The 23,764-nt window shown below is 42.2% G+C and overlaps 1 protein-coding gene across 5 annotated transcripts in view; it reads left to right on the top strand.

Moving 5' to 3' along the window:
• The window catches only part of vwa5b2 (von Willebrand factor A domain containing 5B2), a 171,596-nt gene that overhangs the window by 110,455 nt on the left and 37,377 nt on the right, over positions 1-23,764 (top strand). For all 5 annotated transcript variants that reach the window (XR_009506776.1, XR_009506775.1, XM_059944199.1 and 2 more), the window contains 3 exons: positions 1,386-1,571; positions 9,604-9,748; positions 12,578-12,873. Coding sequence is in view for 3 of the 5 variants with exons in the window: in XM_059944199.1 (XP_059800182.1) it covers positions 1,386-1,571; positions 9,604-9,748; positions 12,578-12,873 (627 nt within the window). In the remaining 2 variants the exon portion in view is untranslated. The remainder of the gene's footprint in view (positions 1-1,385; positions 1,572-9,603; positions 9,749-12,577; positions 12,874-23,764) is intronic.

Below are 23,764 nucleotides of genomic sequence, written 5' to 3'. Positions count from 1 at the left end.
GACTGAATCATAAACTGAGATCTCTTTGGCATGATACTGTATAAAAAATATCTGGCTGATTAACAGTTGTTGTTCTTTCTCTTCAATTCTGATCTCTAAACTCTATCATATTAATCTTTTAGAAACCTATCACTTCTTGTAATCATCTCTATCAGCTTTAGACCAATGTTTCCTCATCTCCATATCTTGTGTAAACTAAACAACAGGCAAAATACATAGGCTATCTTGTAACTGATGTTAAATATGTAAAAAAAATCAAATATGATTGTTAATTTAGTGTTTATGAAATTCTACAGTAGAATAATTTAAAAATAAAGTGGTGTTGAAGTTGGCATCTTGCCAGTTAAAGCTGGATTGTCTAAACAAAAAACTACTCATAATTGGTCAATTTTTTGCCAGTTCAGATTAACCTGCAAGTACCCATTCATGTAGTAGTCTGATTTAATGTTACCTCCAGATTAAACATTCTTGCTACACACACAAAATGCTGGTGGAACACAGCAGGCCAGGTAGCATCCATAGGGAGAAAAACTGTCAGTGTTTCGGGCCAAGACCCTTCGTCAGGACGATGAAGGGTCTCAGCCCGAAACGTCGACAGTGCTTCTCCTTATAGATGCTACCTGGCCTGCTGTGTTCCACCAGCATTTTGTGTGTGTTGTTGTCTGAATTTCCAGCATCTGCAGATTTCCTCGTGGTGTTTGCTCTTTAAACATTCTTGCTGTTAGTTGAATGGCTTGAATTCTAATTGAACGTGCAAATTCTGCATAAAGGTGAATTGAAATAAATTGAATTGAAGATAGCAATTCTGAAAATTAGCATATGTGTGGGAACATATCCTGTCTTGCCCTCAGGATAAAAATCTGCTGACTTTTCATGTATGCCTTGGGCAGTTAGGTTTGCTGGTTCAATTTCTTGCTAAAGAATAGGGCACATGTAATCATTTAGACATAATTTCCCAGCAGATGTTGAAATAAAATTGAGGAAAAAATGTTTATTAATTTATTGTCATTATATTTAACAACCTGTATCTCTTCAGTAACATCAGAACACTGCTACGGTTTTAGTTCCAATTTATATTGGCAACAAACCAAACTAAAATTAGCATGTTTTACACTGATTTTACTGAATTGTTTTCAGAGATTATAATGGTCAGTGTACTCTAATAATATCCAAAAGAGAGGGGAAATATTAAGACTCTTTCTTTAACATCACTGCTTTTCAACCAAAAGTTCAAGAGACTCAAGTTCTGCATGGAATGAAATGCAAATGAACTTTAATGATTCCTCATTTGGTGAGCTCAGTGAGCCAGAATGCCCATTATGTTATCAGAAAAAAAATCACAAAACAGGACCTGAATATTAATGTATTTTTTCTCTTTCAATCAGCTAATTAAATCTTTAAAGAAAGCAATTGAGCCAGTCTTGAGTGACATCACCATCGAATGGTATCTCCCAGATACTTTAGAAGTTCTTCTGACTCCGATCGAAATTGGACCTTTGTACCCTGGCGATCATCTCAACAGCTATGGAGTCATTTACGATCTTTCTGGATTCCAAAAGAAGAAGAACGCTGTAAGTCCAGTCTGAATCTTCTCATTACATTCAGACCAGAAAAGAATGCAAGCACCGGTATTCAGGATGGCGGACAAGTAGAAAAAAAGTAAATAATGAGAAAGGCAAGTTCAGTTCAAGTAGATATTGACAGATGAAGAAGTGAAATGGGAAAATCAGCTAGTGGCTGAGGGGTGTCAGGGATTGTGCTGGTGAGAGCGGGTAGCAATGGGGTAAAAAGGTGAATGGGAAATGTACTCGCTCACTATAGAAAGTGGTGAGGTGATTACTGTACCGGTAAATTCATGGGCTCGTGAAATTGGAATGTTTGCTGACTTGTGACCACAATAGATGGATTAGGAGGATAGGATTAGAGCTGAAGGACATGGAAAGGAATATATATCCAGGAAAGTATATTTGCTGTTAAAAGTGGAAAGCAAGGGTAGATTCACCTTGTGAATAGATTTTAGTCAAATCACAATCATCAGAATATCAGGAGGCTTGGACGCTTCCATGAATCTAACGTTCACTGAACCAGCTTCTGAGTTGGTTAATGTTTCTTTCCAAAAAACTTGTTACAAAAAGTCCTTGGAAGAATAGTAAAAAAAAATCAATCTGAAATGCAAGGTGGATTTAATAGCGTGTAACTGCTGGAGAGCTCTGTGTCTCTTACCAGTACTCAACCTGCTTTCTGTGTAAGTTGGCAGTTTGAGTCAGTGCTGAGAGCACAGGAACTCTGTTCAGTTGTGGGTATCTGCTGATTAAAGATATGTTTTGATGGTAATCTGATTTTTTTTTAAATTGAGTTAATGGAATTAATTACTGAAGGAGATTAAACAGAATTCACATGAGTAGATAATGTGTTCAGCAAAAGTGACCTGGGATGAATTTCTCTATACAATTATTTTTGTGTTATTTCTTCTGATAAACAGATTTAATTTAAAAAGTTGAATACAGATACATTGATATTGAACCAGAAGAAATATAGATTTTCTCATTTGGTGTAAAAATTTGCTCTGGTTTTAATTGCAGTGACTAATTTTGTGGAAAGTGTGTTGATAAGACACAGGAGCAGGATTGGGCCATTTGGCCCATCGAGCTGCTCCTCCATTCCATCATGGCTGATTTATTACTCCTCTCAACCCCATTCTCCTGCCTTCTCCCCAGAACTTCTGACCCCCCTGACTAACCAAGAACCTACCAGCCTCTGCTTTAAATGTACTCGATGACTTGGTCTTCACTGTCGTCAGTGGCAGTGAATTCCAGAGACTCACCACCCTCTGGACCAAGCAATTCCTTCCCATTTCTATTCCAAATGGATGTCCCTCTACTCTGAGCTGTGCTCTCTGGCCCTAGACTCAACCGCTATAGGAAGCATCCTCTCCACATCCACACGATCTAAGTCTTTCAGTATTCAACAGATTTCAGTGAGATACCCCCTCATTCTTCTGAATTCCACTGAGTACATCAAACACTCCCCGTGCATTAACCCCTTCCTTCATGGAATCAATCTTGTAAGCTGGTGTGTATTTAATATTTTGGTAATATTTCAGTAATATTGTAAATATTATGTTTGCTTCAGCTTTTTTATTGTTTACATAATTCATTACAGGTTATATGTAAAAATACGTGAATGGCATACATCACTATGCCACTACATCATAGATGTGCACCAAAGTAAACTTAAAACAAAATGTCCACTTTCTTCCAGGCTCCCATCTGTTTTTTTTATTAGTTTTATGTTTTGGAGTTACAAAACATAACAGTGGCAACAAGGAAATTTTAAACGAACACGAGATGACTACCTGTTGAAGCGCAGTGAGATATTAAAGTTGAAAAAAGTGCAGTGAGATGATCGAGTTCTTTAAAAAAAAGTATAGCACACTTTCTTCGCAAGAGGAGAGAAACAGTCGAGTAAAAAAAAAGTGCAGAACTTGGTTTTTTCAAGAAGGGAGAGAAACAGTCGAGTTAAGAATGAAAGGCAGAAAATGGACAGAATTCATGGGTTCATAAATGCTGAGTACTGAATGCTAATAATACTTTGAAACAAACGGAAATAGCTGTCTACATTGGAAAGATAAACACATTTGATTGCACAAGAGATAACTGTATACAGAGCAAATTTAATGGTTCAATTCAATTGTTCCTTTTAATATCAGAAAATGTATACTATACACAATCTGAAATTCTTCCTCTACTCAGATATCCTCCAAACAGAAGAAAGCAAAGAATGAATGACAGAAAAAGAAGAATGCCAAGGCTTCCATGCCATACCCCCCCTGTCCCTTCCTCTCCCCTTTTCCCCACTTATTCTAGGAGAAAACATCAGTGTTCCCACCACCCACAATACTAGCAACAGCAAGTCCCATGGTCCACAGTCCATCAGAAACTACCGTTCATTCCAACAGTTTCACATGCCTCTCTCTCCGTCCCCCTCCCCCTCTCCATCCCCCTCTCCCTCTCCATCCCCCTCTCCCTCCCCCTCTCCCTCCCCTCTCTCCCCACCTCTCTCCCCTTTTAATTTTGAGTTCCCCTGACTCCAGAATCTGCAGCAAATGCTCACTCATCACCAAGAGAGGGAGAGAGTGTTCACCGGAGTGCAGAGACCTTTGACGGCCATACTAACTGTCTGGATGTTCTGCCTCTCTGTGACACTTCAGTTTGTGACACTGGCGAGAAATTAGTCCCACAGGGCTTCAGTAGGATGCACACCAAAGGTGTCCATCTTCAGGTCACTTCTGGAGATATCGACAAGATCCAAGGATGGGGAACATGCTGCAGTGAAGAGCTGCAGTTTGAGTGCAGCTGTAGATCATGAACTCCAACAGGACTCCAGCCACCTTGGAAAGGAAAATTGAAACATTAGAAGAAGAGTAATTTAAATTTACAATAGGCGTATTTTTGGAGTAGCAACTGTAGTTGCACTTTGGCAGAAAGCTTTCGACCAGATGCCTTGAGATTATCTAGACACCCGGTGTCACCTGGATAACAGTGTTACCAGTAAGGATGACAGGGAACATCTCCAAAACCCCAAGACAGTGTTAAAAAGATTTGAAGTGTAAGGACCCGGTGCATGATGTGAGAAGTGTCAATTCTTTAAACCAAGCATCATTTACTGTGGTCACAACATCGACACATAAAGATTACACAAGTGTGCAGAGAAAATTCAAGCAATGGTGGATGTCCCAAGGCCAAATGACAGGTCACATTTGGAGTCTTTTTTAAAGTTTGTCAATTACTGTAACAGATTCCTGCCAAACCTGGCTACTGTGCTTCACCCCTTGGACTCATTGCTGCAGATCGGGAAGAAATGGTCATAGACAAAGCAATCTGAGGTGGCTTTCAAAAAGTTAAAGGAAATGGTGATGTCAGACACTATACTCACACTTGTGATCCACGTTGTCCAGTGAAGCTTGCCTGTGAAGGCTCATCTTATACAGTCATGTGACATGTTAAAAGTGTTGGAAGTGAATGCCCCATTGCTTTGCATCATGTTCCCGTACTGCTGCGGAGAGAAGTTACTCACAGACTGACTGAGAGGCCTTGAGTCTGGTTTGGTATGTAAGACATTTCAACCAGTACTTGCATGGAAGAGAGTTTACCCTCATTACTGATCATCAACCACTAGAGTCTATTTTTAATCCATGGAAGGGTGTTCCACTAACATCAGCAGCATTAATGCAGAGATGGGCTCTATTTCTTGGAGGACGCAATTACAAGATGAAATTCAAGAGGACAACTAATCATGGAAATGCTTATGGACTGTTCTGTTTACCCTTGGAAAAGGAAATACTTGAAAAATTTATAAAGAGAACACTTTGAGAATACTTGTTCTCCCTAATGCAAATCAGAAGTCTCCTATGAAGGCAGAGATGACCCAAAGAGAAAAAAAAAAAATCCCACACTGTCTAAGGTCTACATGGCCTCTCAAAATGGCTGGAATATGCAGCAGAAATCACAATTCCCTCATTTTTACCAGTGCCAGAATAAACTTGCCCTTGATGGGTTTGCCTGATGTGGGGACTGAGAGTTGTTGTACCATCCAAACAGACAGCTGAAGTGTTGGAGGCTCATGCTGGTCATCTAGGCATGGTCAAAATGACAGCATTGGCTCAATTGCCTGGGACGTATCATCAGATCGATGGCTTGGCGAAGATGCCAAGAGCAGCCTCTCTCCATCCCCGGTAATGGCTTGCATTGCCCCGGCAGAGGACTCATGTAGGTTATGCTAGATCATTCATGGGCACAGATTTCTTGGTAGCAGTGGCCTGAAGTGCTCCCAATAGCCTCCACTACAGCCCCACACACTGCTGATGCATTGAGAGGCCTCTTCTGAAGGATAAATATGCCAGAACATTTAGTCAGTGACAATGGACCCCAGTTTGTTGCGGAACCATTTCAGTCATTCCTGAAAATGAATGAATTAAGACTTATTACATCTGCACTGTCCAACCCAACTACAAGTGGCTCAATGGAATCATTTGTCCAGAGTAAAGAATGCACTGCAAGCAATGTCAACAGAACACACGACACTGACACTGAATGAGAAGCTTGCCAATTTCCTCCTTGCATATCACAATGCAGCACACTCCACAACCAACATTTCACCAGCTCTGCTCTTCCTGGCTTCCACTCACACTTGGATGTCCTCAACCCATTCTCAGAAGGAGTACGCAGGACAAACAGCTGAGACAAATCGAGGACTCTTCAAACAAGGAGGCTCGATATTTCACTCGTGGACAGGCAGTCCTCGTGAGGGATTACAGAGGTGCTCAAAAATGGGAACTTGGAATGATTAAGGACAGAACTGGACCACTCTCCTACACGATGGAGATTGCATCCGATGTTATCTGGAGATGATGCATCGATCATTTGAGGAGAACAGAGTCAATTGTTAGAGAATAAAAGGTGCTGAGAGCTGCCAGAACCACTTCCTGTAGTCCCAGAGTCAATTCTTACAAACACCACAGAGGAGGCCCCTGAACCCAAGATTGTTTCACAGCCACAAGTCTCATCTGCAAAGTGATCCCCTTTGTCAGGAAAGATGTTATCCCCCAAGAGTAAATCTTAAATCCTGGATGGAGCAATTTAAAATTTACTATGCTGTGGATGTCTATACAGTGTAGTAGCTGAAATATAAATATTATATATATATAGATATATATATATATATATATATATATATATATATATAATGTATGTAAGTTGAGCAGCATTCTATATTGAATTGGAGTTTATAGCTGAGTAGAGAGGAGTATTCTGTATTTAATATTTCAGTAATAATACAAATATATTGTTTGATTATGCATTCTTTGTTGTTTATTTAATTCATTATGGGTTATATGCAAAACAATGTGAATGGTATATTTCATAAGGGCATGCATCACTAAGTAAAACTAAATGTACATGTTCTTCCAGGCTCCTGTCTCTTTCTTTCAATTAGTTTTATGTTTTGGAGTTACAAACCTTCTCTGGGCCCTCTCCAATGCCAGCAGGTCTTTTCTTAGATAAGGGGCCGAAAACTGCTTACAATACTCCAAGTGTGGTGTGACTAATAGTTCGTAAAGACTTAGCATCACATCCTTGCTCTTATATTGTAATCCTCTCAAAATGAACGCTAACATTACATTTGTCTTCCTTATCACTGATTCAACCTGAAAGTTATCCTTTAGAGAATTCTGCACAAGGACTCCCAAGTCCTTTTGTATCTCTACTTCTTTAAAAAAAAATTCTCTCTGTTTAGGAAATAGTCTAGGCCTTTATTCCTTGAACAGAGTTCACTACATTTTGCTTCATTAACCATTTCTTTGCCCTTCTCACAGTCTGTCCAAATGTTTTTGTAGACTCCCTGCTTCTTTAACTCTATATGCCCCACACCTATCTTTGAATCGTCTGCAAACTTGGCCACAAAAACATCAATTCTGTCATCCAAACCATTGACATATAAGGTGAGAAGAAGTGATCCCAATATTGACCCCAAGGAACACAACTCGTCACTGGCAGCCAACCAGAACCAGCCCTCTTTATTCAGCCTGCTAGTTAGCCGATGTATCCCACCTAATATCTTTCCTGTAATGCCATGGGCTTTTGTTAAGCAGCCTGATGTGTCATCTTGTCAAAGGTCTTCTGAAAATCCAAGTAAACAACATCCACTCACTCTCTGTTGTCTATCCCTGCCTGTTATTTTGTCAACAGATTTGTCAGGCAAGATTTCTCTTTAAGGAAGCCAAGCTGACTTTGGCCTACTTTATCATAAGCCTCCAGGTACCCCAAAACCTCATCCTTAATAATGTACGCCACCATCCTCCCAACCACTAATGTCAGGATAACTGGCTTATAATTTCCTTCCTTCTGCTTCCCTCCCTTCTTAAAGAGTGGAGTGACATATATATTTTCCAGTCCTCTGGACCATTCCAGAATCTAGTGATCCTTGAAAACACTATGATGCTTCTGCATTCTCTTCAGCTACTTGTTTCAGAACCTTGAGTGTATCCTACCTGGTCTAGGTGACATATCTACCTTCAGATCTTTCATAAGCATTTTCTCCTTAGTAATATCAACTACACTCACTTCTGCCCCCTGACACTCCCAAATTAAGGGCATACTACTAGTGTCTTCCACAGTGAAGATGGATGCAAAATACTTATTAAGTTTGTTCATCATTTTTTTTGGCCCCCATTAATATCTGTTTGGTGTCATTTTCCAGCAGTTCAATATCCACTCTGTCCTCTCTTCATATATCTGAAAAATCTTTTGTATCTACTTGAATATTATTGCCCAGCTTACCTTCATATTTTATTTTTTTCTCTCTTTATGGATTTTTAGTTGCCTTCTGCTGGTTTTTAAAGGCTTCCCAATTTAAGAGAGAAATAATACAGAAATCTGAAACCCTGAATTGCACCAATTCCTCAGCCAGTCACTCACCTGTACTATCCTCCTATTCCTGCCCTGACTAGCATGTGGTAGTGGGAGTAATCTGGTGATTAATACCTTGGAGGTACTGCTCTTTAGCCTCTTCGCCAATTCCTTATACTCACTGTGCAGGAGCTCTCCGCTCTTTCCACCTATGCCATTTGTTCCAGTGTGCACCACAACTCTCGATACTTACCCTCCCTGCTGAGAATCTTCTGCAGCTGCCCTGAGACGTCCTCGACCCTGGCACCTGGGAGGCAACACACCAACCTGTCCTTCCTTCCACGGCCACTGAACCTGCTGTCCATTACCATCACTCTGCTTGGTGTTAACCTTCCCTACTGAGCCTCAGAGCCAGACGCAGTGCCACTGGCCAGGCTGCTACTGCTGTGCCCTGATACGTCATCCCCCCAGCAGTATCCAAAGGGGTATGCTTGTTGATGAGGGGGATCTGCCACAGTGGAACCCTGCACTGAGTGCTTACCCCCTTAACTCTCCTGATGGTCACCCATCTACTATTGAAGCCTGCATTCTGGGTATGACCACCTCAGTAAATGTCCATCTGTGTAGTTTTCAGCCTCTCAGATAATCCTGAAAACGTCCAGCTCCAGCAACAGTTCCTTGACCTTGTCACTGAGGATGCACTTGTTACAGATGTAGTCATCAGGAAGACTGTTAAGTACCTGAAATCCCACATCTCACAGTAGGAGAATGCAATTAACTCAACTACCATCCTGCCTACACTTGTTATACCTCTAACTTCACAGACTTAAGTTCTAGACTGCACCTTTTCTTGCCTAAGCCTGTTTAACCAGAGCTTGACCACTCTAACATTATCCATTCAAACAGTGCCTGCTCTGTTTAAACCTTGTTTCTTTTTATTGGCGCTTGCTAAGTTGTTATTAACCCAAGCAGTCCCCACTCCACAGACCCCACTTACTATGTAAAACTGCTGTGTAAAGTCCACAAGGAACTGTTTCTAATTTGCTCTGCAATCTCCTGCTCCACAGATAATTACAAATGTTTATATGTAATATTTATTTAACTATGAAAATTTACAGCTAAAAATCTAGACATATTGTAGATAAAGCAGCATGTTTCTAAAACACTGTTAAATGAATCAGCCAACTCTTTATTCCAGGCTCATGCTGAATCTTCCACGTCCGTCTTGATTGACAGAATGACTTCTGAACGAAATGACACTGAAGAAGCACTGAAGGAAATTTCCCAGGAGATTTCTACAGAGTTCTCAGGCGTAAATGCTGAGGAAAATGAAAAATGTAGGGGTAAGATATGTGAAATTCAAACCATTTCTTGAGTTACTTTCAACCTTTATTTTCCTTGACAAATCACTGTGCAGAGGCTTGTTAACTTTGACTTCAAGGACAGATTTCCTGGGCCTTTTGCTGAGCCGTCACTGTTTTGCTTAACGTAATGATGGTTGACCTCTCTTGATAGAGAAGCTCCAATGGTTGAAATTGTTTTTTTTGTTTAATCACACACGTTCTTATAATCTATTTACTGTATAGAAGTGGAATATTTCTAATAGTATTTCAATAATAAGTGAGTGTAAGATCATTTTAATACTGAGGGTTTACTTTGAACAATTTTAATTATGTTTTGACCAGCTGTGTTACTGATACCTGTAGTGACCCATTGTTTATGTCTCTGAATCAGATTACTGAGGGAAACTTTTGCATGTGAAACATATTTATCCATGCAATGTGTCTATTTTCTTTTCAAAGGCATAAGAGCTGCACTGTTAGTTTAATTAACTTGAATTAAAACTAAAATAGTGGATCCCATAAGTGTGTTGTGGAGTATCACTGATCAGCCAAAGAAGTCCAGCTTTTTGATACCAAATACTGTGAGGTTTTTTATTGCAGTTAATATTCCACCTCCCTGGGTACAAGGTATTTCAAAGCAAAGTGAAGAAATAGAAACATAGAAAACCTACAGCACAATACAGGCCCTTCAGCCCACAAATCTGTGCCGAACGTGTACTTACTTTAGAAATTACCTTGGGGTACCCATAGCTCTCTATTTTTCTAAGCTCCATGTACCTATCCAGGAGTCTCTTTAAAAACCCTATTGTTCCCGTCTCCACCACCACTGCCAGTAGCCCATTCCGCGCACTCACCCATTTTCTGCGTAAAAAAACTTACCCCTGACATCTCCTCTGTACCCTCTTCCAAGCCCCTTAAAACTATGCCCTCATATGCTAGCCATTTCAGCCCTGGGAGAAAGCCTCTGACTATCCACACAATCAATGCCTCTCACTATCTTGTATACCTTTATCAGGACACCTCTCATCCTGCATCGCTCCAAGGAGAAAAGGCCAAGTTCACTCAACCTATTCTCATAAGGCATGCTCCCCAATCCTGGCAACATCCTTGTAAATCTCCTCTGCACCCTTTCTATGGTTTCCATGTTCTTCCCGTAGTGAGGTGATCAGAACTGAGCACAGTACTCCAAGTGGGGTCTGACCAGGGTCCTATATAACCATATAACCATATAACAATCACAGCACGGAAACAGGCCATCTCGGCCCTCCTAGTCCGTGCCGAACTCTTAATCTCACCTACCCGCACTCAGCCCATAACCCTCCACTTCTTTTTTTTTGTCCATATACCTATCCAATTTTACCTTAAATGACACAACTGAACTGGCCTCTACTACTTCTACAGGAAGCTCATTCCACACAGCTATCACTCTTTGAGTAAAGAAATACCCCCTTGTGTTTCCCTTAAACTTTTGCCCCCTCTCAAATCATGTCCTCTCGTTTGAATCTCCCCTACTCTCAATGGAAACAGCCTATTCACGTCAACTCTATAGCTGCAGCATTACCCCTCGGCTCTTAATCTCAACCCCACGGTTGATGAAGGCCAATGAACTGTATGCCTTCTTAACCACAGAGTCAACCTGCGCAGCAGCTTTGTATGTCCTATGGACTCTGATCCTCCATACTGCCAAGAGTCTTACCATTAATGCTATATTCTGCCATCATATTTGACCTACCAAATGAACCATCGACACTTAACTTGGGTGAACTCCATCTGTCATTTCTCAGCCTGGTTTTGCATCTGATCAGTGTCTCACTGTAACCTCTGACAGCCCTCCACACTATCCACAACACCCCCAACATTTGTGTCATCAACACATTTACTAACCCATCCCTCCACTTCCTCATCCACGTCATTTATAAAAATCACAAAGAGTAAGGGTCCCAGAACAGATCCCTGAGGCACACCACTGGTCATCGACCTCCATGCAGAATATGACCCATCTACAACCACTCTTTGCCTTCTGTGGGCAAGCCAGTTCTGGATCCGCAAAGCAATGTCCCCTTGGATCCCATGCCTCCTTACTTTCTCAATAAGCCTTGCATGGGGTACCTTATCAAATCACTTGCTGAAATCCATATACACTACATCCACTGCTGTACTTTCATCAATGTGTTTAGTCACACCCTCAAAAAATTCAATCAGGCTCGTAAAGCACGACCTGCCTTTGACAAAGCCATGCTGGCTATTCCTAATGTTATTATGCCTCTCCAAATGTTCATAAATCCTGCCTCTCAGGATCTTCTCCATCAACTTACCAACCACTGAAGTAAGACTCACTGGCCTATAATTTCCTGGGCTATCTCTACTCCCTTTCTTGAATAAGGGAAAAACATCCGCAACCCTCCAATTCTCTGGAACCTCTCCCGTCTCCATTGATGATGCAAAGATCATCGCTAGTCTTAGTCTTTGCTGCAAGTCAGATGAAATCAAGTTACTGATCAGTTCCGATGTACCTCCGTTCTGGTGTGTCAATAAGATTTTAACAGTCCTGAGAATTGATTACATGAAAGATATCTTAGAACCATTTGGATCCTGCTAATCTTTGCCTTCCATCCACACTTGGGGAGGATTGTCACTGAGATTGTTTCTAAAATACCACCTGACAAAAAGGCAACAAATAGAAAGTGATCTGCAGAAAAGGAAATGACTGCCACACACATCTGGACCTAAAATTCATAAGCTAATGAACTTTGGAAAAAGTGCAAAAATTTTACAACTGGTTGTCAGTACCTCGCTTAAATGTTTTTGTTTTTCCTTTTACAATTCTAGACTCAGAGTCGGATTCAATCAATGATTTGCGAAGGCGCATGTCCCTTGCCTCATATATCCATGAGCAGTATACCTTGACGCATTGTTCCATTAGCAATCTTAAAGGAAATAGGGATCGAAGCATGTCGACCTGTGGCTCAAATAGTAGTGACTCTACAGAACCTCCAGATATTAGCAGGGAAATAGCCTCCTTCCCACATGGTTTGGAAAATATTGCACATCAAGGCCAGAAAAGCTTGGTGCATTGGGAATCATCAAACAAATCGTTGTCTAACTTCGAACCCCTCAGTAGCAAAGTAAGTACATTTCCATGTTTCCTAGTACATTGAATAATAACACATGCATGAGGGCAGTCTTTTTTATTCTATCTTAGTAATAGAGTAATGTTTATAAATGTGATGGAGGCTGAGTCTTTGAAATCCAGCCAATGTTCAGTTTACCAAGTCAATGCAAACATTCCCAATTGACTCCATGATGAGTTTAGCTAGGTTACGTGTAAAAGGAACTAATATAGTTGTTCAATTGGACAGCACTGTATCCAATAAAAGGGAGGTAAGTTTAAGTGGAGTGGCCCTGGGGAGCAGAAATTGTGAGAGTGGGAAGCGGAGACCTTGGTACAAGAGGCTTTTGTGAAGGGCACAAGTAAGTACAGCAAGGATTTTATTTTTGCCATTCATCCTTAGTGCTTGAATCAGTGTGAGCAGGATGGTAGCCAGGACATTGGAATACTCGTCCTGCAAGACGTGGGGAGTCAGGGAATCTCACAGTCTCACAAGAGATTCTGCGAATGTGGGAAGCAGAAAATACAGAGGGGGAGCAGTGAGGGGGTCTCAGTGAACTCCTGTTTAAAAGAGGAGGGAAACTGTTCAGTGAAGGCATACCTCAGAGGTGGAGCAGCAAGTCAGAGACACGAGAGATTCTACAAATGCTGTAAATCTGCTGATGCACCATCAATAACTCTCGGAGACTGGAAGTGAACCAAAGAGGGACCAGTGTCCTCGCAATGCAATTTGCTTGTGCTACACAGCAGGGTTTAAACCAGATCGCAGGATTCAAAAGATGCAGGAGTTTTCTACAGCCTTTTTTATGTGAACCTTACAGTCTCCCTGATGACTACATTGGTGGGAAGTGCATCCATCTGCAGCTCCTGACAGACCAGGTCAAGGTACAGGAGCTGGACTTGGAATGCATTCGGGATCACCAGGGAGGCTGAGAACCTGATAAATAAGACTTGTACTGAAATAGTCATACAAAATAGAACAGTACAGCTCAGTACAGGCCCTTTGGCTGACTTTTTAACCTACTCCAAGATCAGTGTAACACTTCCCTCCCACTATGGCCTCCATTTTTCTGTCATCCTTGTGCCTGTGTAATACACTCTTAAAGGGCCCTCTACCACCACGCCTGGAAGCACACTCCACTCTCTGTTTAAAACAAAACCTGTCTCTAATATCACCACTATACATTCCATCAATGACCTTAGAAGTATGCCTTCTTGTATTAGTTATTTCTGTCCTGGGAAAAAGGAACTGGTTGTCCACTCTATCAGTGCCTCTTATCATGTCATACACCTCGTATTTTACATGAAATTAACAGGCTTCAGATAGTTGGGTGGTCACCTGGGGAGTAGGGAGCCACTGCAGGGTTTGTCTGTGGCCATTCCCTTCACCAAAAGGCATACCCCTTTTGATACTGTTGATGGAATGTTTGTTTAAAGGCTAGCAGCAGTAGTTAGGACCCTGGCTCTGAGGCTTGGGGTTGGGTTGCAGTCAGGCAAGGTGATTGATACTCATAGGAGATTCAATAGCAAGCGGACAGATAGAGGAATCTCTGGCTGAAGGGGAGATTCTAGGATAGTGCACTGCTTCTTTGGTGCTGTTGGATTCTGGTGATTTAATCCAATGTTCTTTTAGAAATCAGAAAAAAAGACACAGAGCTTGTTGCTTCACAATTGATAGAACAGAGGAAAGTTAAGTAGACAGTGATAGGGGTTGACTAGTGATGAGAAAGGTAACATTAAAAGAACTGAGAAGATTAAAATGGCATTGCTTTGTGTTTAGCTAATTTATACCCATAGATAAGGAAAAATTCTGCCCAAATATACATGCAATACTACTTAAATATAAGCATATAATTATATATATATAATCTAATAATATATTTTAATTATATACAGTATGTGTGTGTGTATACTCCTTAAATACAAGCAGATAATTAATGGTTTAATTGCTAAGAAAATGGCAGTAAATCTAAGAATTAAACAGTTGGATCTAACAATCCCTCCTTTGATTCTAAATTGCACAATTAGAATCATTACATCTGAAAATTCAGCAACTAAGTAAGCTGTGGTATCTATTTTATGTGTAAAATAATAAAAAATACTACGTTTATGAAATCTCAAAGGGTATATATTCTTCAAAGTATTCATAAGATGATGTCATGGTTAGGCAGATTAGTAGGCACTCTGATATGTGTTTGAACTAATCTATTAATGATCATTTGAACAAGTAAAGAGGATGCAAATTACCATAAGACATATTGGTATGAATACTTGTTCTCATAGTAAGCAGGCAAAATTGGCCAAAGTATAAAAACAACTAATATTAGAATAAACTTCATAATGTTTAGCTGTCCACTTGCTTGTAATCTTCTGGTTAGTTAATGATTTGCTCACTGTAGGCATTATGGCCAAGAGGCTACTAGCACATTAAGCACAGTGCTTGCTGTCCTCGTTGGATCCCACTTCAGCTTGTTTGCAGTAGCTGGCTTGTATCCACTAACTTTTATCTCCTATGGGGGGGGGGGGGGGGTGATTGATAAGTTTGTGGCCTAAGTTAGAAGGCGTCAATTTTAGAAAACCTAGCATATTTATTTTTCCTATATTCACACACTGATTCCAGCGGTCGTGGAGCATACGGATCCCTTCTTTGTAGAAGTCAGTGCCTTGGACCTCCAGAAATGGTCCACAGCAGGGGTGATTGATAAGTTCGTAGCCTAAAGTAGAAGGAGATGAGTTATACAGCTCTCATTACATGCTCCTACAAATCAACTCTTTGAGTGGTTATGCAGAAAGTTTGAAATTAATAACATTTCCTTCCATCTTAGGCCACAAACTTATCAATCACCCCTCGTACTTTCACTGCAAAGCTGGTAACTAACACACTTGACAAGGAGCTTCCCATCCAGCTCTCTGTTGGATCCTTATGCGATTTCTTAATCAAGATCCATTTGCCAGGAATCAGGGTGTGTCTCCTTATGTTGGATCGCTCCAAGTGGCATAAACCTGTTGAGAAGCAGACTGGACAATTTGGGTTAATTTCACTAAACAGTTAACTGAACTGTTTGCTATAACGTGTCTGTCTGCCTCCCTGAGATTGAGGGCTCCCAGAAGTGACATAGGATCTCCTGTTACCATCTCAATGGACAGTTCAGTATTTTTGCTTGGAGTTGCTCTGATGCTACAAAAAACACAGGAAGAGCCATAGGCCATGATATGCCTTCTCATGATTCTTGGTAATTGTTTAATGGTGTTATTCATTCGTTTGACTTGTCCTAATGACTCTGGACAATGAAAAGACAGTTCAATGTTCATTAGTCAACCTAATTCCTGAGAAGCTCTCTCAGTGAAATGTGTTCCTTGATCAGGGTTGGTGTGACATGCAAAAACCATTTAGAGGTAGAGTTCTTGATCAGTTTTTGCTGCGTGTGTGACTGTGGCTTTCTTTGTTGGAATAACTTCCACCCACCTTGAAAACTTGTCCACTATTACCTGTATGCTTGAGTATCCTTGACACTTTGCTGAAGAGATGTAGTCTACTTGTAAATATAAAAATGGACCAGGTGATGCAGGAGCACTTAATTGTGGTAGGTTTTTTGCTGCTCCAGGATCTGTTTTCTGGCAAGTCAAACATTTGTCAAGCTTGTACCTTGAACTTTTGATTCACTCTTTGAGTGATTATGCAGAAAGTTTGAAGTTAATAACTCATCAGTTAATAACTTATTGGGGTGATTGATAAATCTGTGGCCTAGGGTAGAGGAGATGAGTTATTAACTTCAAACTTTCTGCATATTCACTCAAAGAGTTGAACTGCATGTGCATGTAATGAGAGCTGTATAACTCATCTTCTACCTTAGGCCATGACTTTATCAGTTACCCATCTGTGGACATTTTCTGGAGGTCCAAGATCCATATGCTCCACGACATCTGGACTAGGTGTGTAAATGTAGGAGGGGATTATGTTGAAAAATAAATGTGCTAGGTTTTCTAAAATTGACTCCTTCTACCGTAGGCCACGAACTTATCAATCACCCCCCCCCCCCCCACCTCGTAATACTATGAGCATTAAAATCCCCTGACCATTAACAGGCTTCTAGTATTCCATTGTAAGATTTAAAAAAGAAAAATAAGGAAATAAATTAACGGCTGTTCTCTAACCATTAGCTAACAAACCTCTTGCATTCCATTGTAAAAAAAATGAAAAAGAAAAAACACATTCACAACCTTACTTTGAAGTCTGAATATTATTTACCTGTCCTTGTAAAGTAGTGGTTGCCAACCCGTCGATCGCAATCGACTGGTTGATCTTTGGGACTTTCCCAGCAGATCCTGTAAAAAATGAAATACTGTTGAGAGATTGTTTCTGGGTTGCGGAGTTTTCGTTCTGTTCTTTCTGCCCAGTGCGCGTGCGTGTAGCTCCCCTGCACTACACAGTGTACTTCAGTGGTCCCCATCGAGGAAACGATATGAGTCAGGGGCATCTTTCCTCATTCCCTGTCACAGCCACTGTTGAACTTGAACCCACATGAGGTCATCAGTCACCTAAACGCAGTGACACTCTTGCGCCAGTGTTCAGCTCGTGCGGCCGGTGGGAAGTGCCGATGCTACTGGCCCGGAGCGCGGACAGATGGACGCTGCCTCTGAACCTGTTTAGCACACTGTATGTTCGTGGGGAATCCAGTGCTAAAATATTTGCAGATGACCTAATTCGGGCTCAGGGATTTGAAAGTATCAGAGCTGCTACCTCACTGTGATCTGCTGAAACAAATTTTTGTCGGCTGATAGATCCTACAAGGCGGGCGGGCGCGGGCCTGTTGCTCTCCTCGCTCAGTCATTTTCTCTGGACTGCGACTGCCGCGGCCCCGGTACGGGAACCTCCGGCCCTGACCTTGTCCTTTCACCCCACCCACGACCAGCCGCACCTGGCCAGGGCGTCTAGCGGCAGGCGGGCGGGCAGAGGCTGGAGTTCGGGCCGGGAGGCTGTCTAATGAGGCAATGAAGCCCACAAACCTGCTTCAGTACCCTGAGTCCAACCACCCTGCGCTTAAAGACAAAGCCGCTGAGTTTTTTCAGTGGAAAAAGCGTGAGCAACGCGGGACAGCAGCTAAGTGCCAAGAGCCGGGAAAACTAAATTGCGGAATAGACAGGACATAAGGAACTTGCTTCGAGTATCGTTGTATTCCTGTTGTGTTTAACAGCCCTTTCCCCCCCACCCCCCCATCAGCCGGTCTGCAAGAATATTGTCAATATTAAATTGGTCCGTGGTGCAAAAAAGGTTGGGTACCATTGGTGTTTATGCATTATTTCAATTTCCAGGTTGCGGGGTTTTACTTCCGGTCTCCCCCCCCCCCCCCCCCCCGTGTGTATGCATGTAACTAATCAATTTGGAGTTGATCTCGCCTTTTACTAAGGCCGAGGTAGGGGATCTTGGGCTTAAAAAGGTTGGTGACCACTATTGTAAAGCATCGTTAATAATCTCTAAGCTAAGTACTTTCTGAAGACTCTCTGCATATGATATGCCCATTTTTACCTGAACACACTGAGCTCCCAGTTTTCCTATATAAGCAGAGCTAGGTTCTCCTCCACAATTGCTAAATTTGGAGTAATGTCTTCTCCACAATCTGGATGATGGGGTGGTAAATTGGATTAGTAAAATTGCAGATGATACCAAGGTAGGTGGCGTTGTGGATAATGAAGTAGGTTTTCAAAGCTTGCAGAGAGATTTAGGCCACTTAGAAAAGTGGGCTGAAAGATGGCAGATGGAGTTTAACACTGATAAGTGTGAGGTGCTACATTTTGGTAGGAATAATCCAAGTAGGACGTACATGGTAAATGGTAGGGCATTGAAGAATGCAGTAGAACAGAGTGATCTAGCAATAATGGTGCATAGTTCCCTGAAGGTGGAATCTTATGTGGATAGGGTGGTGAAGAAAGCTTTTGGTATGCTGGCCTTTATAAATCAGAGCATTGAGTATAGGAGTTGGGATGTAATGTTAACATTGTACAAGGCATTGGTAAGGCCGAATTTGGAGTATTGTGTACAGTTCTAGTCACCGAATTATAGGAAAGACGTCAACAAAATAGAGTACAGAGAAGATTTACTAGAATGTTACCTGGGTTTCAGCACCTAAGTTACAGGGAAAGATTGAACAAGTTAGGTCTTTCTTCTTTGGAGTGTAGAAGGTTGAGGGGGGACTTGATAGAGGTATTTAAAATAATGAGGGGGATAGATAGAGTTGACGTGGATAGGCTTTTTCCATTGAGAGTAGGGGAGATTCAAACAAGAGGACATGAGTTGAGAGTTAGGGGGCAAAAGTTTAAGGGTAACACGAGAGGGAATTTCTTTACTGAGAGAGTGGTAGCTGTGTGGAACGAACTTCCAGTAGAAGTGGTAGAGGCAGGTTCAGTATTGTCACTTAAAGTAAAATTGGTTAGGTATATGGACAAGAAAGGAATGGAGGTTTATGGGCTGAGTGCAGGCCAGTGGGACTAGGTGAGAGTAAGCATTCGGCATGGACCAGAAGGGCCGAGATGGCCTGTTTCTGTGCTGTAATTGTTATATGATTATAATTGCCATAATCATGTTCCCCAGCACACCTATAACACCGCTTTTCACCGCTATACACAGCTGCTATATGGCCAAACCTCTGGCACTGAAAATGCCTCTGAGGGGCTGGTACACATACTCAAACTATATAATTCATATACCCTAAATTAACCCTATCCTGCAACCTTTTCCTATCAAATCAAATCAACACGGGTAAGCTCTCTGTTCTTACTCCACCATGAAACCTTTTAAATGTTTAGCATTTGCAACTTTTCCCTTGACTAAATTCTTTTTAACGTAGTCCATGGAGATATATATATACGTAGATCACTCTCCAAAACCACAGTTGTTCAATATAATTCCTTGGTGTTACAAGATTCTTCCCACAGCTTTTAACCCCAAAGCTTTCTCACATTGCTTACTATCTTTGCAAAACTCTAAGAATGCTCCATCTATTAAAAGTTTTGCACTCACAATATATCCTAATGCTTTTTTCAAATCCTCAGTTAATTTATTCAGCTTGATATCTGAAACAAGTCCATATTCAAAACTCAACAACACCTTCAACTATTCTCCCTCTTTTGTTGAAATCCTCTCTGCTGCCTTTATCACACCACTACAATCCTTAATTCACTGCTTCCCTGCTCATTTTGCCGTTTCCCAGAAACCTGCCGTTTGCCTTCCTCCATATAACTTCTATCAGCCAGTAGGATTTTCATTCATGATCTCTGTCTTCTTCATCACTTCCTGATATCTGTATCCCCCAACCAACCCTCCTCTAGTCTGGCTGCTATTTCATGGGTCAACTGGTCAAGAGAAAAGCTGAGAAAAAAGAGCTAAGAAGGTTAAGATGCTGCTATTTTGTGTTTAATTACTTAATACCCACAGATAAGGAAAAATTCCATTTAAAATATAGATAAGACTTAACCAATCAGAAAGCTATTACTCAATACTGCAGTACTAAGTTAACCAATGAGAAAGTACTTACTCAAGTACTGCAGAGCAAAGAAACTTCCAGAGCTTTACGGAATTATACTTTGTATAGCCACGAGAGGCATATTAAAGTTACAGATACATATAATGACTACTTAAAAGACAAGCAGATAATTAATTATTAAATTACAGAGAAAGTAACAAGAGTCTAACCTTAGAATGAAGTAATTGGATGCAACAATGCCTGGGTCAAGCATCTCTCCAAGTGGATTCAGAAAATTCTCACGAGGGAGGGTGAACAAACAGAGGTTGTTACAAAAAACAAAGGTAGAACAAAGCTGTTATGAGACTCTCCCAAATGCACCAGCTTCCGGGATTTAGGCACTTTAACTCCCCAGAGTCAGATAATTGGTGTGGCCCCTTTAAGGTTTCTGAATAGTCCTGCTAATTGGTAATCATGTTTTGGGCGCCAAGAATCAAATATTTAAAGAGCACCTGAACTGAGGTTTGTTGCTCCATTGTAAGCCCACTAGTGATATCATCTAGCATTTGTTTTGTTTTCCGATCCAGTATAATACAGTGTCTTGAACCTTGTGTCAGATACCCCAGCATTTGGGTGCAAACCATCCTTGTCAGGGACTCTCGTCACAGTACGATTGAACCAACATGGAACCAGTGGGTACGGGAGCCTTCCGTCAGCTGTGGCCAACCACAGTGAGCAAACTTCCAGACAGAGCCTGGAGATACACGACCTCCAGGTCAGCGTGTGCCAGCTGTTGCAGGAGGGAAGCCAAAGTCACTCAGATAAGGCTGCCGGTCGCCCCGGAGAGATTTGATGGTGACCTGGGTTCTTGCCATGGCTTCCTCTTCCAATGCTCATTAGTATTTGAACTGCAGCCGTGCTGGTTCCCTTCAGAGTGTGGATGTGTGGTCTTCATTATCTCTTTTCTGAGTGGGAGAGCCCTGGCCTGGGCCACTGCACACTGGGAACGCAGACTAGAAATTTGCTCGGATGCGGAGGAATTCGTGGCGCCATAAGGAAGGTGTTCCCTCACCCCTCCAGAGCCAGCTGACTCAGAGCACCTAATGGAGATTTGACAGGGGGATGTTCAGTGGCCAACTTCGTGATCTAATTTCAGACCTTGGCCCAAGAAAGCGGTTGGAACGAGGAGGCGCTGGCCACGCTATACCGAGGCTCCGAGATGAACTGAAGGACGCCCTCGCTTTGGGAGAGCCAGCAGAGAACTTAGAGGTTCTGATTGACCAGACCATCCATTTCAATAGTGTCTGGCAGAGCGAAAGTGGAACCACTTCAGGAGGTCAAAGAGAGCCAGTCGGAGCCCGGTCCCCATGCATTACAGTTCCATTCTCCAAGCCCGTCGCCTGCTCAAGATCCAGTTGAACCTATACAGGTCAGTGGCGTTGGACTCCCTGCCAATGAGAAGTCCTGGTGTTGGAGTCAAGGTCACCTGCAAGCCAGATTTCCGAAGCTGCAGCCACCAGGATATCTGCTAAGACTATCCAGTGTCAGGAGGACTGTGATGCTCAATCCCGTGGATTCTGGTTTTGTGCTGAAGGTGGAATTCACCTGGGGTGAGAACTTGAGGTAGCTGAAGGATTTTGTGGACACTGGGACAGTGGGTAATTTACTGGATTTAGGAACCATCCATCAGTTCGACACACCGCTACAAGAGTTGAGCCAGTCCATGCCCACAGCTGTCTTGGAAGGCTACCTGCTAGGTTCTAGGCAGATCCATCAACAGACTGTGGTGTTGCAGATGAGAGTCAGAGATCATGAGAAAGGCATTAGTTTCTACATTATTGACTCTCCACTCATACCCCTGATCCTTGGGCACCCTTGGCCATTCCAGCATAACCCATCCATGGACTGGAGGGAGGGGAGAATCACTGCTTGGTCCAGTCATTGTAAAAGGTCCTGTTTGCAGCATGGTGTTCCGACATCCAGTTGCTCCAGTGACCACCTAGCAGAAATGAGACAGCTTTTGGTGCAAGGGGACCTGAGACCTTCTGCAGACCTAGTTCTGTCCTGCGGACAAGCTGGTTCCAGCCAATGGGACTGTGTGAGTCCTGACACCGTCCAGCTGAAGTTTTTGAGGATGTGACTAAACGCATTGATGAAGGTAGAGCTGTAGATATAGTGTATATGGATTTCAGTAAGGCATTTAATAAGGTACCCTATGCAAGGCTTACTGAGAAAGTAAGGAGGCATGGGATTCAAGGGAAATTGCTTTGTGGATCCAGGACTGGCTTGCCCACAGAAGGCAAAGAGTGGCTGTAGATGGGTCATATTCTGCATGGAGGTCAGTGACCAGTGGAGTGCCTCAGGGATCAGTATTGGGACCCCTACTCTTCATGATGTTTATAAATGACCTGAATGAGGAAGTGGAAGGATGGGTTGGTAAATTTGCTGATGACACAAAGGTTTGGGGTGTTGTGGATAGTGTGGAGGGCTGTCAGAGCTTACAGCGGGACATTGATAGGAAACAAAACTGGGCTGAGAAGTGGCAGTTGGAGTTCAACCCAGATAAGTGAGAGGTGGTTCATTTTGGTAGGTCAAATATGATGGCAGAATATAGTATTAATAGTAAGAATCTTGGCAGTGTGGAGGATCAGAGGGATCTTAGGGTCCGAGTCCAAAGGACACCCAAAGCTGCTATGCAGGTTGACTCTGTGGTTAAGAAGGTATACGGTGCATTGACCTTCATCAATCATGGGATTGAGTTTAAGAGCTGAGAAGTAATGTTACAGCTATATAGGACCCTGATCAGACCCCACTTGGAGTACTGTGCTCAGTTCTGATTGCTTCACTACAGGAAGAATGTGGAAACCATAGAAAGGGTGCAGAGGAGATTTACAAGGATGTTGCCTGGTTTGTGGAGCATGCCTTATGAGAATACGTTGAGTGAACTCAGTCTTTTCTCCTTGGAGCAGCGGAGGATGAGAGGTGACCTGATAGAGGGGTACAAGATGATGAGAGGCATTGATTGTGTGGATAGTCAGAGGCTTTACCCAGGGATGAAATGGCTAGCACGAGAGGACACAGTTTTAAGGTGCTTGGAAGTAAGTACAGAGGAGATGTCAGGGGTAAGTCTTTTACACAGAGAGTGGTGAGTGCGTGGAATGGGCTGCCGGCGTTGGTGGTGGAGGTGGATACGAGAGGGTCTTTTAAGAGACTTCTGGATAGGTACATGGAGCTTAGAAAAATAAAGGGCTATGGGTAACTGGAGGTAATTTCTAAAGTAAGTACACGTTCGGTACAGCTTTGTGGGCCGAAGGACCTGCGTTGTGCTGTAGGTTTTCTCTGTTTCTATGGACCTAGGGAGAGGGATTCTCTAGTTCAGGAGAGGCCCAAGGAGATGCCCAGGTAGTCTGGGAACTTGCTGCTAAGGTTTAGGAATCTAGCCATCAG

The sequence above is a fragment of the Hypanus sabinus genome, chromosome 2, assembly GCF_030144855.1.
Source record: "Hypanus sabinus isolate sHypSab1 chromosome 2, sHypSab1.hap1, whole genome shotgun sequence".
Taxonomy (NCBI): Eukaryota; Metazoa; Chordata; class Chondrichthyes; order Myliobatiformes; family Dasyatidae; genus Hypanus; species Hypanus sabinus.
Note: the sequence above shows the minus strand (reverse complement) of the source record. Positions and strands in the feature narration are given on the sequence as shown.